Source organism: Ctenocephalides felis, unplaced genomic scaffold (assembly GCF_003426905.1).
Source record: "Ctenocephalides felis isolate EL2017-DRISC unplaced genomic scaffold, ASM342690v1 CF-g0.4_SCAFFOLD_01604, whole genome shotgun sequence".
In the NCBI taxonomy this organism is placed as follows: Eukaryota; Metazoa; Arthropoda; class Insecta; order Siphonaptera; family Pulicidae; genus Ctenocephalides; species Ctenocephalides felis.
This window is the reverse complement of record NW_020537758.1, coordinates 39,275,683-39,292,554: the sequence shown is the minus strand read 5'-3', so window position 1 is coordinate 39,292,554 and position 16,872 is coordinate 39,275,683. Positions and strand designations below refer to the sequence as shown.

General features: G+C 26.5%; 1 protein-coding gene across 1 annotated transcript; it reads left to right on the top strand.

The window, feature by feature from the left end:
• The first annotated feature begins 834 nt into the window (after nucleotides 1-834).
• LOC113373253 lies at nucleotides 835-1,168 on the top strand. Its single transcript, XM_026613553.1, has one exon. The coding sequence runs from the start codon at nucleotides 835-837 to the stop codon at nucleotides 1,051-1,053; it is 219 nt and encodes a 72-aa protein (XP_026469338.1). The 3' UTR covers nucleotides 1,054-1,168.
• Nucleotides 1,169-16,872: the final 15,704 nt, after the last annotated feature.

The window sequence follows — 16,872 nt, the reverse complement described above, 5'->3', positions numbered from 1 at the left end:
CCAGTCAAATTATTCCTAAATGTTATGCTTATGAAATTTTTATAATTTTACAATTATTTATATGCATTATCATACTACAAGATCAATTTGTAGACATTTTAATTATATAGTTTGCCAATATACTATTTTGTCTGTGCCATGAAGAAATAAATTGATAGATGATTTATATAAAAATGAAAATAATATATAGTATATCCCTATACTACAGGTTTAAGTATCCATTTACTCTTCTTAAACTAGACTCAAATATGTTTCCTAATTAAATTTATCCTTTAGGTCATTGCTGAAATATTGAAAATACCTATTAATAATCTCATCAAATCTCACAAATAGAAACGCCAATCACTGGATAGCCTTTTATAGAAATTATGTCAGATATATGGAAATGGGTAAATTTATAAAAGAAAATTTTCATCTATATAAAAATATATTAAAATTTCTTGATTAAAAAACTATAGAGAAGCCATGGCAATTTGTTTCTATTAAAATCCGATGCCAAGGCTCACTTGATTCCCATATACTCCTTGCTCAGTGTTAACTTCAAACCAGTTCGTGGATGAACGGAAACACGTTGTATTTATTTGATCACATGGGGGTTACCAATATGGAAATGGATAAATTTATAAAAGATGATTTCCACCTGTATAAAAATATATATTAAAATTTATTGATTGAACTATAGAAATGTCATGACAATTTCGTTCCAATAAAATCCGATGCCAAGGCTCACTGGATTTCCACATATAGAATAAAAATAAAAGTTTTAATCTTCAAAAAAAAATCTAATTCTTAAATCTATTATTTCAGATATATGTAAAAAATCTTCCCACAACAATGGAATCTTGGCTTTTGGATGTCGAACGTGTCAGAATACCAAGACCAAAAATTGGCTGTGGAAAAAGTGCCTTGGTTTCTGGCAAAATGAGGTTGCAATCAGGAAGGCGACCTCAAGAACCTCCAAAGGACTACCATGAAGGTGCCGTGGCACAACTGAGCTCACGAGTAGGCCAAGATATGGAAGACCTGAGAAGATCTTTGGAGGAGAAACTTTGAAAATGTGAAAGAGAATCTTTGATATTGGTGTCTGATTGCATGAATGATGGATGAGAGTATTTAGTTATAAGAAATATATTATTAGCTCATAAAATAAAAGTTTATCCCACAATCATTTCCAAGGTGGATGTATTTCCTATATACATATACCAAAATGGATTACGTTTAAAATGTTTACGATTATCTAAATTTCATAAAACAGGAATGTAAGTGAAATGTAACAGCCAAACCAAATTTGAAAAGATCAATTTTAAAACACATAAAAAAATTACTTTAAATCTGTAATAATTTGAGTTTCAAGTACACTCGCTCCTAAGATTACTCAATAGGTGTATTATAACACCAGTATATCCATAATAGTATTATCTGTACATAAAAATATCTAGATATAATCTTCGACTATTGTAAGAACTAACATTAAATTATATAACACCATATGTATGATTACAACAGTAAATTGTAATTAAATTCTAATAAAATTTATACATTAAAAAGTGAAAATATGATTTTTATTTTTATAGCTCTAAGAATTGATTAGTTTATATGTTTATGGTGTAAGTAAATTGATTATGAAATATAGATTAAATATTGCTAACTTATATAGAGCGAAATAGATAATGAACGAGTTAAGGTAGTAAAGAGATATAAATTTGTTTAAATATAAAAAATACTAGAAAAATTATTTCTGCTTAAACTTCTTCTGGCTTTTTAGAAGGTAGTCTATAAACAAACTAGAAATATTTCATTTTTCATTATTAGAATTTATCTAATCTGCTTATATCCTTCTCAAATATTAATGCACAAACGATGACAAAGGAATATTTTTACTTTGAAACTAATTTTTCATCTATATTTTCAAATAAAATTAGGTAGCACTACTGTTTGATATCAAGCTGCTCATGACGATCATAAATTTCTACTAATTTCTCAGTAATTATACGGTATTTATAGTGATCGATTCTTTGAGTTTGAATCCGGATATCAAACCAATCACATTTTTGGCCCATAAAAAAGTAATTCTGTAACGAGGTCATATGTAATAAAACCTATAAACACACCTATATAAAATTTAACACCATATTAGGTATAAGTCAGTTATCGAGGTCAATGACGTATTATGGAAGACTATTACAGAAATGTCAAGTTTGAATTTGATGTTTCGTGCTCTATAAATCACAAAAGTGATAGAGATACAGTATTAGTGTTAAATTTACTATTGTTTGGAAGCCAAGAATATAGTGAAAACCGATAAATTCTTTTTCTAGGAATTTCAAACGAATAAATTTCTTAAGAAATTCGTATTTATCTCATGAAATTTATTGCTTTGTTTGTCACATTATATGGAATTATATGGATCATAGTTTTTGCACGTTAAAAATGTAGAGCTTTCAATTCCATTTTTTTCAATCTCGTTTACGTATTATTTAAATCAAGATAAATTTTTATTCTGTTGTTTTAGAACAGGGTGCTGCTCTACAAACTGCTCTAAACAGTGCTAATTTTCATTTGTGAACCTATTGAAACGCAACCCAAAGGTCGTTCTTTGGTAAACGTTGTCTATAGTTTCAAATGAAAAATAATATCACTACTATTAAGGTGACCATATTTTTCAAGTCAAAACCGGGAATTTGTGGGTGTTAGGGGTGTTGGCTTCAAAATATCAAATGCTTCTTAAGGATACACTAATATATCAGTTTTTTATATGAATCTTTTTTTCTAATCGCAATTACGAACTTTATTATTTAATTATATGTAATACTCTCTTATCTATGTTTTATTTCTATGGTTTTATGTTTTTGAGCCTTGTATACAATTCTATCCAATTTTCTCCATAATTATTTTGAGAAAGGAACACAAGGTGAAAATCTGGGACTGCCAAACCAGGTCACCTTACTAGTATTTGATATCGAGACGCAGGCTAAAACCAAGATTTCTTATTGAGAATTAAAGCTTGCAACCTGAATTATAAAATTGTATATTTTTTTGAAGACTTTGTAAACAGAATTATTTTTCTTCAAAATAATTCCATAATTTGCATCTTCTTAAAATTCTACTGGTTATTAATATACGATAATTCCGCATCTTTCTAATTATAGTCTTAGGTATAATCTAACATATCCAAAATGAAAATTAACCAGTAAAACTAACCAATCCAGTTAAACTGCATTTAACAATCAAACAATAACTCTGATATTGATCATCTAATACAGTATCAAAATAAAACTTTGAAGAAACATGTAGATCCATCTATAACTAGTTTTTAACTCATCTTTCAAGTAATAGCTTATGAAATCCTATGTGAGTTTAAACCGTACTTTACAGAAATTATCTCTCTTTACTAGGATGAAATGAGATATAATTTTTCATGTGCTTAATACATCATTGATCATTAGCTAAATTAACACAGGAAGATTAATGAGCATCTTCATTACTTCAACTTTGCTCAGAGCTCAATTTGCATAGACGATTATGTGCTCGTTATGTGTGAACTATTTATCAAATTTCGCAGATGTGATAGAATACTATTAAAGGCAAATCTAACCAAATTTAAAAAAATGGTATATTATGAAATATTAGAAATTATACCAAATACATGCAATTGATATTCTGACGACATGGCATAGAGACGAATCAACATTTATAAAATCACAAGAAGATGTATTCTCAGTGGAACTGGATCGCAATTAAATTTTTGTTTTATTTTATTCGTATGTTAATTAATTTGCGACATTAATTTATAATCAGATTGATTAAGCGGACCACATTGTAGCTTACGATAAATTTGTATCATGCCAACAAGATAATATAATCAATATAAAAATAATATACAATGAATTACTATAAAGTTAATTAAACTGATAGCTTACCATCCCAAACGTATAAGATGTATCAAAAATAGCTAATATATATTAACAGATAATAAATATTAACGCAGTTAAGATTAAATACGTGTATTTAATAGTGCATATTATAGTTAAAACAATTAAATTTGTTACCAAAGTGATTTTTTTGTTTAGATGATGATAATCAAACATTGAATGACTTCATATTTAGTGCTTAATATACATTATTTTAAATAATATTATTAACTTTTCGTAGGGTAAGTTATCATAATTGTCAAAAAATCGAAATTGAAAATTTTTGCATATCTTCACAATGTTTCTGAACGTTTTGGCATACCTCATAAAAAATTAATGTTTGCGTGTGTGTCCGCATTTTTTGTCCACGTTTTGGGCGCACGGATCAACCGATTTGAATCGTTTGAAAAAATTATTTCCTATTGATAAGGAGATGTGCTGATTAGTTTTTGGCAAAGGCGGGTCCAGCCAATACGGAAATACGGGGCATAGAGTTTTTCTGCACTTAGTTATTGTAATCGTCCAAAAATCAAAATTGAAAATTTTTACATTTCTTCACGTTTTGAAGGTTTCTGAATATTTGGACATACCTCAGAAAAAAATGATGTGAGTGTGTGTGTGTGTATAAATGTATGGATACAAATTTTCGTCCACGATTTCGGGCGTACGATTTAACCGATTTGAATGGTTTAAAAAACATTCGATTCCTATTGATAGGGAGATGTGCTGGTTAGTTTTTGGCAAATGCAGGTCCAGCCGTTAAGGAAATACGGAGCAAAGAGTGCAGGAAATAGAAATCGAGTTTTTGAGAGGACGGAGTATCCGATTTGAATGATACAAAAAACATTCAATTTGTAATGATTGGGAGATTGTGGTGATTAGTTTTTGGCAAAGGCAGGTCGAGCCATTTAGAAGATACATAACTAAATGTACAAAAAATGGCAATTTTTTAATTTGAATGATTCAAAAAACTTTCTGTTTGTGTTTTTTTGTATATCGAAAATAATTCAGAGTTATTTTAATTTTAGCTAAAGTTCTAAAGCTCACTTATATACTTTAAATAAATAATTTTAACATTGTAATTCAGTTTATATAATTCTTATAAATATTAGACAATATTACAGTATTTATAATTTATTAATAATCTATTTGAAAAACATTTAATATTACTTATAATAGTAATGATACAATTACTAAAAACAGTTAATTTCATTAATTATCGCACACATAATCCTAATCAAGTACTGCTACTATGTACAACATCCAATTCTGAAGAGTCAATGTAACTCATTCATATAAATTTTATCCAATTAATGGACACTAATTAAATTTAGAGCCGATCCACTTCAGGCATCGATGCACCTCCGGTAATAAATAAAACTGGTTTTGGCGTTCATTAAAAGTTCAACGACATAAAACAAAAATTGATCCTTTATAACTGGATTTTACAACAAAATTATTAATGATTTCCAACTCAGACAGTGGTGTATGGACATGGAATAAAGAAATAAAAAGATAAAGGTCTTAAAAAATGAAAATTGAAGTCTATAAATACCTAGTGTGTTATAAAAAATTAAGCAAATTGGAAACTTTTTTTTTAATTACATTGTTTATTACAACTGTTAAATAGTTAACATCTAGTAATATTGATAAATAGTAACATAAATTTAAATAAATAAGAGAGCAAAGGATAGAATTTACATAAAAATAATATCCGTAGTATGATGATTTAATATAAAATAAAAGCAAATAATAATAAAAATAAAATTAATAAATGATATAAATAAAATTTCTGAATAATAAAATAATACTAGAAAAGCAATAAAATTGGAAACTTGGCAAATGATCACAAATTTAAAATTTTAATTTAAAATGTTTTTTTTAATATTTTGGCATATTTAAAGCTTTAAAAATAGAGTTTTTTAGAATTATCAAACGTTTCTAAACTTTATGAAAATTTTGCTAGTTTTGATACGTATGATATAAATTTTTATGCTTTGATATAAATAGCCATGAGTTTAAAGTAAAAAAGCAAGTTTTTAAAATTTTAAGGAACAATACCTTGCATGCATTAAATAATTAAATATATTTGAGGACAAATATCTTCAAAATATTTTATTTTTATTTTTGCTAGTTTTAACAGTCAGATTACAATATAATCTACTCGTATAAGTTAAAAGTGAGGGTATTGAAAATCAAAATCAAGAAAAAAAAGAGTAGAATAAATTAAAGAAAAAAATAGAATTAAATAAATGAGTAAATAATAATAAAAATAATAATATTAATAATAAAAACAATTAAAAATGATAAATAATAATTATAAGAAACTTGTGTCAAAATATTAATAAAACTAAAGTTATTATGTCCTATAAACAAATATTATTTTTTAATCCTGAAATCTCGTTGACAAATTTAGAATTTGGATTCTTTTTTCATTTTTGTTTTTTCTAACATTTTTTCTAAATTCAATCTATTTTTTCAGTTTTGACAAAAAATATTTTATTTAAAAAAAACTGTACATTGCAGTTTTTTCATTTTCAATATCATTTGTATACCTTCGAAATATTTTATGATTTTTATTAATGATAGAAACGAAAATGTACATATTGCAAAATATGATACAATAAAAAAGTGTACTGAACTCTGTGCAAATGAAGTCAAATAATGTCATCGAACCTGATGCATAATGTCATTGAAGAAAAAATGAAAATGATTGATGAATCAGGAAATAGAAAATCGCATATGATTATCGATTTGCGATAAATAAGTATTTATGATAAATATAAAATAAGGTTGTTTTTTTTTTAATATCTGCGCCTATCCAGTAAGGATCATCAGCATCATCAAATATTGGTTATTTATAATATAACAATGAAATAGAAAAAATAATATTTTGTTAAAATAGCAAATATTGTGAATATTGAAGATTTCGTATGCATATTACAAAATCTTGAAATAGTACAGATTAGTAATACACAAAATGAATCATTTGCTCACTAGAGCATTTCATTATTGTAAGTGCACACCGTAACAAGGGCGAAAGTTTATGCAATGTAACTTTGAGAATTGCAAAATTTTTGCATATTATAGATTAGACTAACGATAATGTAATATTGTCTGTGAAACTAGTAGCATGACAATATATTTTCATATAAATTATCTTATACTATAATATAGAATGAATTAAATCATTTATAATTTTTAGGATATCTTGTTGATATTTAATGTTTTAACATGTTGATCATAAGCTTTATTTTAAGAGGTTTCATCAAAATCGTCAAAAAAAAATTCAACAATTAATCACAACTGAAATATAGCCTCAAGTGAAAATCGCCTCTCATGGGTATAGTTGCATATATATAATCATATACTCTTCTTTTAAATAAATAAATAAAATATACGTATAAATATATGTATATAATATTATATATAATAAAAATGTCAAAAAATACTTCGAATGTAGTTAATTAGTCATAATTGAATTGGACAACTGCTGGGTTGCCATCCATTCAAAAATCCATATAATGAAAGTCACAGCAATTACTGAATGTCCTAATTGACAAATTGTAATTAAAAAAAAAATCACAAAGAAACCCAAAACTGATCAGCACGTTACCCCGATCTTTCCAACGGTGTTATTATAGCTATAACTTTTGTTATATAACAGTGTTATATAACTATTATAAAGAAACAGTTTAGCAGATTGTCGTGCAAAAATAATCAAAGTGAAATAAATAGACTGGCTTTTAAATTTTTGAAATCGGTTTAGCTGTTTTTTTTTTGAGGAAACGTCGACGAATGGCTAAATTTTGGTACGATTGTGAATGATTTGAAACGTCTAGAAAACAGAAAATTAGTAATACATACACGCACGCACACAAACATGCATCAATTTTTTCTAAGTTATACCAAAATGTTCAGAAATTTTTGAAACGCAAAGATATATAAAAAAATTCATTTTTGATTTTTTGCAATTACTATAACTTTCCCTACAAGAAGTTAAAATACTGTATACAAAGTATTCAAAAAAGATCTCCAATTATATAATCCAAGTTGCAAGCTTGACTTCCTAATGGGAAATTTTCGGTTGTAGTCTGCGTTGCGGATATGTTGATATCAATTGGTAGTGATATCAGTTCTCACTTGAAATAATGACAACTATATAAACTTCTCTTTCGAAAAGTAAAAAGAAAATATTTTTTCGATATACATATTTTGTACAACAATCAAAAATAACCAAGTATTTTAAATTCTATAAACTATCATGATTAAGGTATATTTTCCGAACGTAATAATTTATTGCCACCACTTTTTGAATTTGTGGCAGCAATGCTCGAAAAGGCTACTTCTATTTCAAATCATATTTAGACCTATATTTTTATCAGTAAATTTTATTCAAAAATCACCATATAAGTTTTATAATGCTAGACGTTCACTTATATTAGTATAAATTTGGTTCACTTATAGTTAGTTTGGTACTAACGAATGAGCTTAAAAATAAATCAATTCTGTCAACTTCAAATTAATATTGTTATAATTTAGTTATGTTGAGTTAAAGTAAGTTTATAAAAAAAAATCTGGAAAAATATGAGTGAATAAGATTTATTATTTTTGTCTGATATAAATAAACTTATTAGAAAGTTTTGAAAAGCAATTTGTAAAGCAATGATTTCAAGATTTTTGCGATTTCAGATACTATATAAAAAGTTAACGGCTACAATACCAGAACCGATATTATAGTATAGATACAGAACACAGAACCCATGGAAATGTATCAATACGTCGATCCTACATTTATATTTAGGAATCTATCAGGTATGCTAGATACAATCTTGATTCAAGTTTACCGTATTCCTAGAACTTTGAGAGAAACAAGAAAATAATTGCTTTCTGTTAGAATTCAATTAAAGTTCAGTTGCATAACTGATACGAGCAAACGAACAGATAGATGGATATACGAGTAATTAAATTGATTCATGATATTAGTTATAAATCTCGCTTAATTCACAGTTACAAGCATACCGAATTTATTAATTAAATTAATTAAAGAGCACTTAAAATAATTTGCTTAAATAGATGCTAATGGTTCGCGGTTGTTTTATAGGTCGATATCCATTTAAGGCATTATACTAATTTAGGACGTTTTCATGTATCATGTATACGTGTTGAAACATATGTACTTATATGTCACCGTTATTTATAAAAATTATTGTTATATTAATAAAAAAATTGTTCAAAAAGGATTTTTTTTAAACTCAGTTTTATTTAGAAATACATGAAGATTCCTATGAGCTAAAATGACAATATTTAGGTGCGATGCCTAAGAAGAGCTCCAATGAGAACTTCTCAGTTTTACAATTAATATGATATTATATTAAAAAGGATCTTGATGTGAAATCCTGTTCATATGTGTACTATACAATCTCCGATCAACTACCTAATATTCTATATCCAATGTCAAACAAATAAATTTTTGACACAATGAAACTTCTTAGTAATTTTTTGAAACAGTAAATTTATTTGTATTGTGAAATAATTTAGAAACGTAAGTTAAGAAATACGACATCCATAAGTTTAAAAAATTGATATGTCAAACTGAATTATATAATCATCTGCCAAAAATATACTGTATCTTATATTTATTTTAATTTCGGGCACATCTCAGATGTTTTTGGCAGTACTATTGTCCTATAACAATTTTCTCACTCATAATCATGATAATGCATTCTAATATTGTCTAGGCGCATAAGTGAGTTGAAATTTCTGACAGGTAAAAGTTCTTATTTTCCAAAATATTTTCAATATTAAATAATGACGACGCTTTTTGCAATTGTATTGTATTTTTGTAAATTATTCCATTTTCATATATATATATATATATATATATATATATATATATATATATTCCAATGTCAGTGGCACTCGATGAGATATGACACCAATTGCACTACATGATTTTGCAATATCATTATATAAATGAGTAACTATTAATAATTGCAATATTCAATAGTAATAAGAAAAATAATTAGAACAAGAAAATAAAATTTGCTCAATGAACGTACATACTGAAATCTAGATATTTTTAGACGATGATTGAAATAAATCTCGATATTAAAAATGCATGAAATGAACAGGAACTGCGCAGATTCTAAATGCAATTACTCCATTGACCAAAGAAAAAGGCACTAAAATAATACTTAAACTTATGTGAACTTAAAAATTGTATAGAGATTGGTATTGTGCATTTATTATAGTTGTATAGACCTCATTGTTCCATTGGTTTTTAATATGACTCGTAATTTGACTGAGGTTATGCTTCGGCAAATTCAATTTTATATATGAAACAATTCAAACCTACAATAGTATAAAAGATTGCGTGCAATGAAATTTCATGGAATAGTATTATATACGCACCAAGTTTATTTTTTTATATATTTTTATTTATTCGGAAATTTAATAAAAATACGTATATTTTCGAAATAATTTATAGTAGCGATATCCAACTAAAGAAAAGGTATTAACTAGGCTAAACGTTTGAATCAACAATATGCATAAAAACCCAAAATTAGTTCTTATGGTGTTTGAGTTTCAGATAATCTATGGATTAACGGTTAATCGTATTTCTCATAATTCAATTCAGTTTTAATTAATTAAGCAGTTACAATATTAATATTCATTTTATTACTTCATTGAATGCAAATGAAAACAGAATGAATAATCAAATTCTCACACACATTACTGTTACCACAAAGGTCATTGTCGGTTTCACATAATTTCTCTTATTTTATGAATGTGTAATATAAATAACGCTAAGTGATAAATTTATTCATTGAGAATGATGAAGCTGCTTGCAAATTTTAGTTTGCTTCAATTTAGAGCAGTGTTTTCCAACGTGGGACTTATAAGAAGAGAAAAGACACGATTTTAGCTATTTCGATCTAGGTAAGTTAAATACTTAAATGTTAGATGTCAAATTAAAAAAAAGGAAAATTAGTTTTAACAGTAATTTTTTAGTATTTGTTTTATTTATTGTATTTATTATAATTGTTTGAAAATTTTATTTCGAAAGTTTTTGTAATAGTTTCACAGTACTTTTTTTCTCATTACTGGTCATTTTGTTTGTTTGAATAGAATTTCAATAAAAAATTATATTATTTCTTATATATATATATATATATATATATCTATTAATACAAATTTAAAAGTACGAACCGAATCCTCATAATCAGGCCTGTGCAGCGCCATTTGCGATCCCTCCCTGGACTCTCCAGGGCTGGAATGCCTTCTAGAACCACGACCACCTGCCAACTCGTCATCTTGCATATAGTTCTGAAATAAAATTAGGCATTTGCTAATGTTACATCGAATAGATCACACTATATAATATACAAAGGAGAAAATCACAGTGAATAATACACAACAGAATAGCAAAACCAACTAGAATATATAGGTTGAAATAAACAGATAAATGTAAGTTATGTCTTTTCTTCCCTTTTTATAAAAGACTAATATTATTACATCCACTCTTGCAAAAAAATTATCCAAAATCCCAACTTTAAAAGTAGGTGCAATAATTGGAATAAATCGTCACATGCGTGGAAATAAAAGAAATCAAGACATGCGTGTATTTGATCATATTTATCTCATTTCCTAATATACTTTCAAAGCTAACACGACCTAAATATTGATAGCACTGTTTTTATTCTTGGTTATTTAATTAAACATAATTTGCAAAAAACTATTTATATTACTGAACTCTGTCGTACCTTGCTTTTTGTTTAAATAAAATAATAATCTAGGTGCGGTTTTCGAAAGCTCATATAGTGTTCGGACGTATTTTTAATTTAATATATTGACCATGAATGCGGCAAGCTTCATGGCATTGAGCTTTTACATGGTTGCAACCCTGTTGAAGGGGTAGGGAATTTGGATCGGACTTGTTTTTTTCACTTTTATAACTATAATGCAATAATCAAGACTATTAAGTAGTTTTTCCAGCCTAAATTATTTTCCTCAATTTTACCTGACAGAGAGATAATTTATAACAATATAAACAATTTGGCCTTTCTCTTGCAAAATCTGTCTCTGGTGTATTTTTATACGCTTAAGATACTGTATGGGTTACTAAATAAGAACCAGGAATCTGGTAATGATGGTATTAATTTTCGAAAGTTTTATAAATAAGTGGTTACACTGCATGAAATAAAAAACAGTCAAACATCTTCGAAGGAAGTTTTCAATCAAATTTCTGAACTGAAATTTCTAAACTTGATTGAAGTGCAGATGTGATTAAGCTCAAGTTGTCTCAAGTAACTACCAAAATTTTTAGAATATACGTATTTCTACCTATATGCTATAAACATATAAATATTACCAACAATAAAAATACGGACAGAAAAATATTTATATAAAATTGATCTATGGCTGCCACAGTGAACAACAATAAGATATTGCCAAATGCTTTTATTATCTCTATTTTCATAAATTACTTCAAGTTGTTTAATTAAATGTATTGATGTGTCATGTCTTCAAACAAAAGCTAAATGTAATTTATAATCGATTATATTTAATTAAATTTTGGAATGTAATGAACAGATTAAGTATTCCTAGCATACCATAATAAAACTCAATGAAATCCGTAGAAATCTAAAAACTTCGAAACTGTGCTATTAAGTTCAAATAATTTAGTAAATAAATATTTTAATTTGCAAACGGTTAATGACACAGATAGAATCTTGTATGAATGTTTTGATGATTCAATTCAATAAAATTTCACAAAACAAATTGAAAACTTGCATTTATAGTAAACGGATTGATAATCGGTTTAACGAAGTAATTACAAACATTTGTGATCAAGAATTTAAATATATATATATATATATATATATATATATAACACTTTAAACACGTTTTATAAAGTAAATAGTGTTCACAAACAACACAATACTAAGGTGGGTGCAATATCAAAAAACGGTGTCAACAGAATAGAAGTGAAAAGATATTGTAAAACATAGAAAGGTAGAAATTTTGCTAACACATTCCAATAAAAACATTGAAAAATTGAAAATTAATTCAAATAAACTCCAAACGGTAAAGTTGGGAGATAGAGACTAGCACAAGGTGTGTGATCTAATTTTATGAAAATTGATTGAAGAAAGTTGCAGGGTTTATTTCTAATTGACAAAATATACCTGCGTATCGGTGTCTTCATCGTTCGACAACATTAGATCCGTTGTTGTTGGACGTTGATGACTCCATCCAGTATGACGAGGAGTTCTGAAGACACATGCGAAAAGTCGAATTTTTTTACTAATCGACATAGAAATAATTGTCGCGAGATAAAAAACAAAATAAAATTTATCAGGCTAATATAATTGATTTTTCTAGAAAAACACGTCTCAAAATGACGCATCATAGGATAATTAGAAATAAGATAATTACTAGTCATGAACAACTTAATTATAAAAATCAGTTTGCGATCAATTTATTTTTAACTCCGTGTTTTCTATAAAATAGTTGCTTGGACAATTTACCACGATTGCAATATTCTTTATTGATTATCAAAAATGTTTACTGTACTTAGAAAGTTTAACTTTTTGGTACATATTTATGGTACTTTCCTCCGTTCGTTCATTTTATATTGAAGTATTCTATAATTTTGTCAAAAACGGCAATAAATTATGAAAAATGTAAATCATTTTATCAAAAGTCTTTTTTTTTTCTTTTTGATACCAATCTCACCTAGATTGCCTATCATGAGCTTGTAAACCTACTCCGGAATCTTCCGAAGGTGATCTTAAGTGGTCCTCCATCATAGGTTCACCAAAAATTGCACCACCGTCCTGAAAACAACGTTCAATGACAAAAGCTATTCGCGAACGTCGATAAAAAAATTAAGAAAAAAATTCATTCGTGATAGAAAAATAGAAAAATCTAAAAAAATGATGCAAAAAGAATTTACACAACGTGCTCTAGTTGGATATTTACATAGGAATGAAAATAATATATATATACAAATTAATGCCTATTCGAAAACAGGATATTAATTTTTAAAGATTTATCAAATCAAAATTTGTACAATTGTGCAAAAAAACACGTGCTTCAAAACTCAGTATCAATTAAAAAATTTGAATTAATTAATTAAATTATTTATCATTAATAATGCGGGTTTGATTGTGGATTTATGAAGATCAATTATGATACATCTACTTAAGACTTAATTTGACAACATTGTATGAGTCGATAATTAAAATATTAACATAATTTAAATTTAGCTAATCTTGATAAAATCAAAAATATCTTTTGGTTATTAATTTTCTGAAATATTGATAAATTTATTAGCAATTTCAGGAACAGAACGGAGGTTTGCCAACAAATTTTATAATTATTAGCGCTTTATAAAAGATCACAGAAATAACAAAGTTCGAACAAATTACGATTTGTAAAGGAATTAATATATTTACATAAAAAATAAAAAAAAAAGTTTTTTCTATAATATTTAGAAACCTCAGCTTTCCAACACAAGGTTTCAAAAGAATTATTAAGAAATCATCTAATACTACATTTAAACTTAAATTCATTTATAAAATGGAAAGTTGTAGCTATTTGCAGTATATAAACAATATTCAATCCATATTACTATGGGAATCAGCGTCCAAATAAAAAGTGATGAAAATTCCCAAGGTACCAAAATAAAAACTAAAAGAAATTTTGAAGGTTCCAAAATATATACCGAGTTAATAATATATAAGGACGCCGATATAAAGACAATAATTGGTGACATACAAACTCATTCAGACAATTACAAAAGCCGTCTAGAGGATCACCCAAATCTCCTTGTCATAAAACTACGCCACAACCTTACCAGGCATGTTACCATACATCAATTTTCAAAATCTTTGATAATGGTCAAAAATGTTTGTATTTTTGAAGTCTTTTTTAAAATTCTACAAATTCACTTGTGTCCATTTCTTCCAAATTTAGCGAGATGAAAATCCAAAGATGCCAAAATAAATTACTAAGAAAATTTATGAATGCCTTAATGTATGTTTCGTATTGGTTAATATAAATACTCCGACATAACAAAGCCGTTTCGAGGATCATCCAGGGTATGATAACTAAATATAGGTAAATCAATTTTCAGAATCTCTGATAATGGTCAGGAGATTTTGTATTTTTGAAGTCATTTTTTTAATCCCACAGTTTCACCTGTTGTTTATTTTAGAACAAGTGTAAAAATTACTATTTAATAAAATAAAGTAAATTTATTATAAATTAATGACAAAAAGTAAATTTTCTTAACTAGTAATGAAATTAGTATTATATACAAAATTAAATAATTTTTTTGACAAAATAAAAACAGACATGTGATCATGATTTTGAGTTTCCCAGAATTGTATCAGTATTTCGTGAAATAATTACTGTTTACTGCAAAAGTGTGCAATTTAACGAAATATTAGATATAAACAGTTAATATAGTATTTCTGTTTGCAATTATTTCTATTTTATTTATTTATAGTTCTTCCTTCGATAATCTATATCATATGTGTTACCATTTATTGCTATTATTTTGAAGAAATAGAGCATATATTCCGGTGACCACAAAAGACAACGAAATGCCGTTGTAGACAAATGTCACAACGTATAATTTAAAACTTTGTCGGAGTTACAGTCCATGCTGCGTTATGCAATTTTAGAATTACTTTAATAATATATAACATATATAACAATGAATGTAATCATACTAATTATATACCAGTGCATATTTCATTTTCACAATCTCAATTTTTCACGTCATAGCAAAGAGGCATTATTGAGAAAATTGTTTCCAGAGAAATAGATAAATGATTCATATTTATAGCAAGGAATCTATTATAAAATATATGTGCATATTTAAATTAACATCTCACTATATGTAAAATTGTTGATCTCGTCCAAAATTCAGAAGTAAATATTTTGGAAAATCCACTACACCGATTTAGTTTCGAAGTCTATAAATCTATAAATTTAGAGGAAAAAGTAGAAATACAGTACATTTTCTTAAACACATAATAATTCTCACAAAAAATTTGAAATCGAATATATCCATTAGTGTTTTAGGTAAATAAATTTTTGTCATGAATTATAATAGAACTAATTCATTGCAGATGACTAAATGTCATCATCAAATCCAATCACATCAAATTCATCAATACGTATCATATTTAAATTCAGCAATATATCAAATTTAAATCTAGAATTATATGGAAGGACATATCAATTAAGGCTGAACCCTACAAGTTTAGATTTTTTTCACTAGTTAGTAATATTAGATTCAATTTATTTGTAAAAATAGTTAATAAAAATTAGTTCAGTTAATAGTTAATTAAAAAGTTAGTTCTGAATTCCAGGTTAGCTTCATTTTATTGGAGAAAAAAATTTGGATCGCGTACACATTCTCATAATTCTCAAAGAAAATTTGAAACCAATCATATAGACCGGTGTTTCATAAAGACACATTTTCGTTATAATTTCTTGTACAAATATTTTATTTCAGATGATTAAATTCTATCATCAAATAAAATGCGTTAGTATAAAAATTTACATTATTGATTTTCTCAATAGTACAAAGGAAAAATTGCTAAAAAAATATTTTAGAATCAGTATAAATGTAAGTTAGATTTAGTTTAGTTGTAAGATTTTACACAAAAATTTAATTTTACAAAAATTTTACAGAAAATTTGAAATAAAACATATCGATCAGTGTTTTATGGAGACATATTGTTTCCACTAGTTAGTTATTAAAATTAGATTTAATTAATTTGTAAAAATCATATAGAATTAGTTTAGGTGTAAGCCAGAGTGAGTTAGTTCTAAAATATTAGAGATTCATTTTATTAGAGAAAAAAAAATGAATCCAGTACACATTTCAAAGAAAATTAAAAATCAAACATATCGATCAATGTTTTACCAAGACAAATTT

What these genes read in the sequence shown, in the direction of transcription:
- LOC113373253 (XM_026613553.1), top strand. Translation starts at nt 835, where the DNA reads ATGGAATCTTGGCTTTTGGATGTCGAACGTGTCAGAATACCAAGACCA.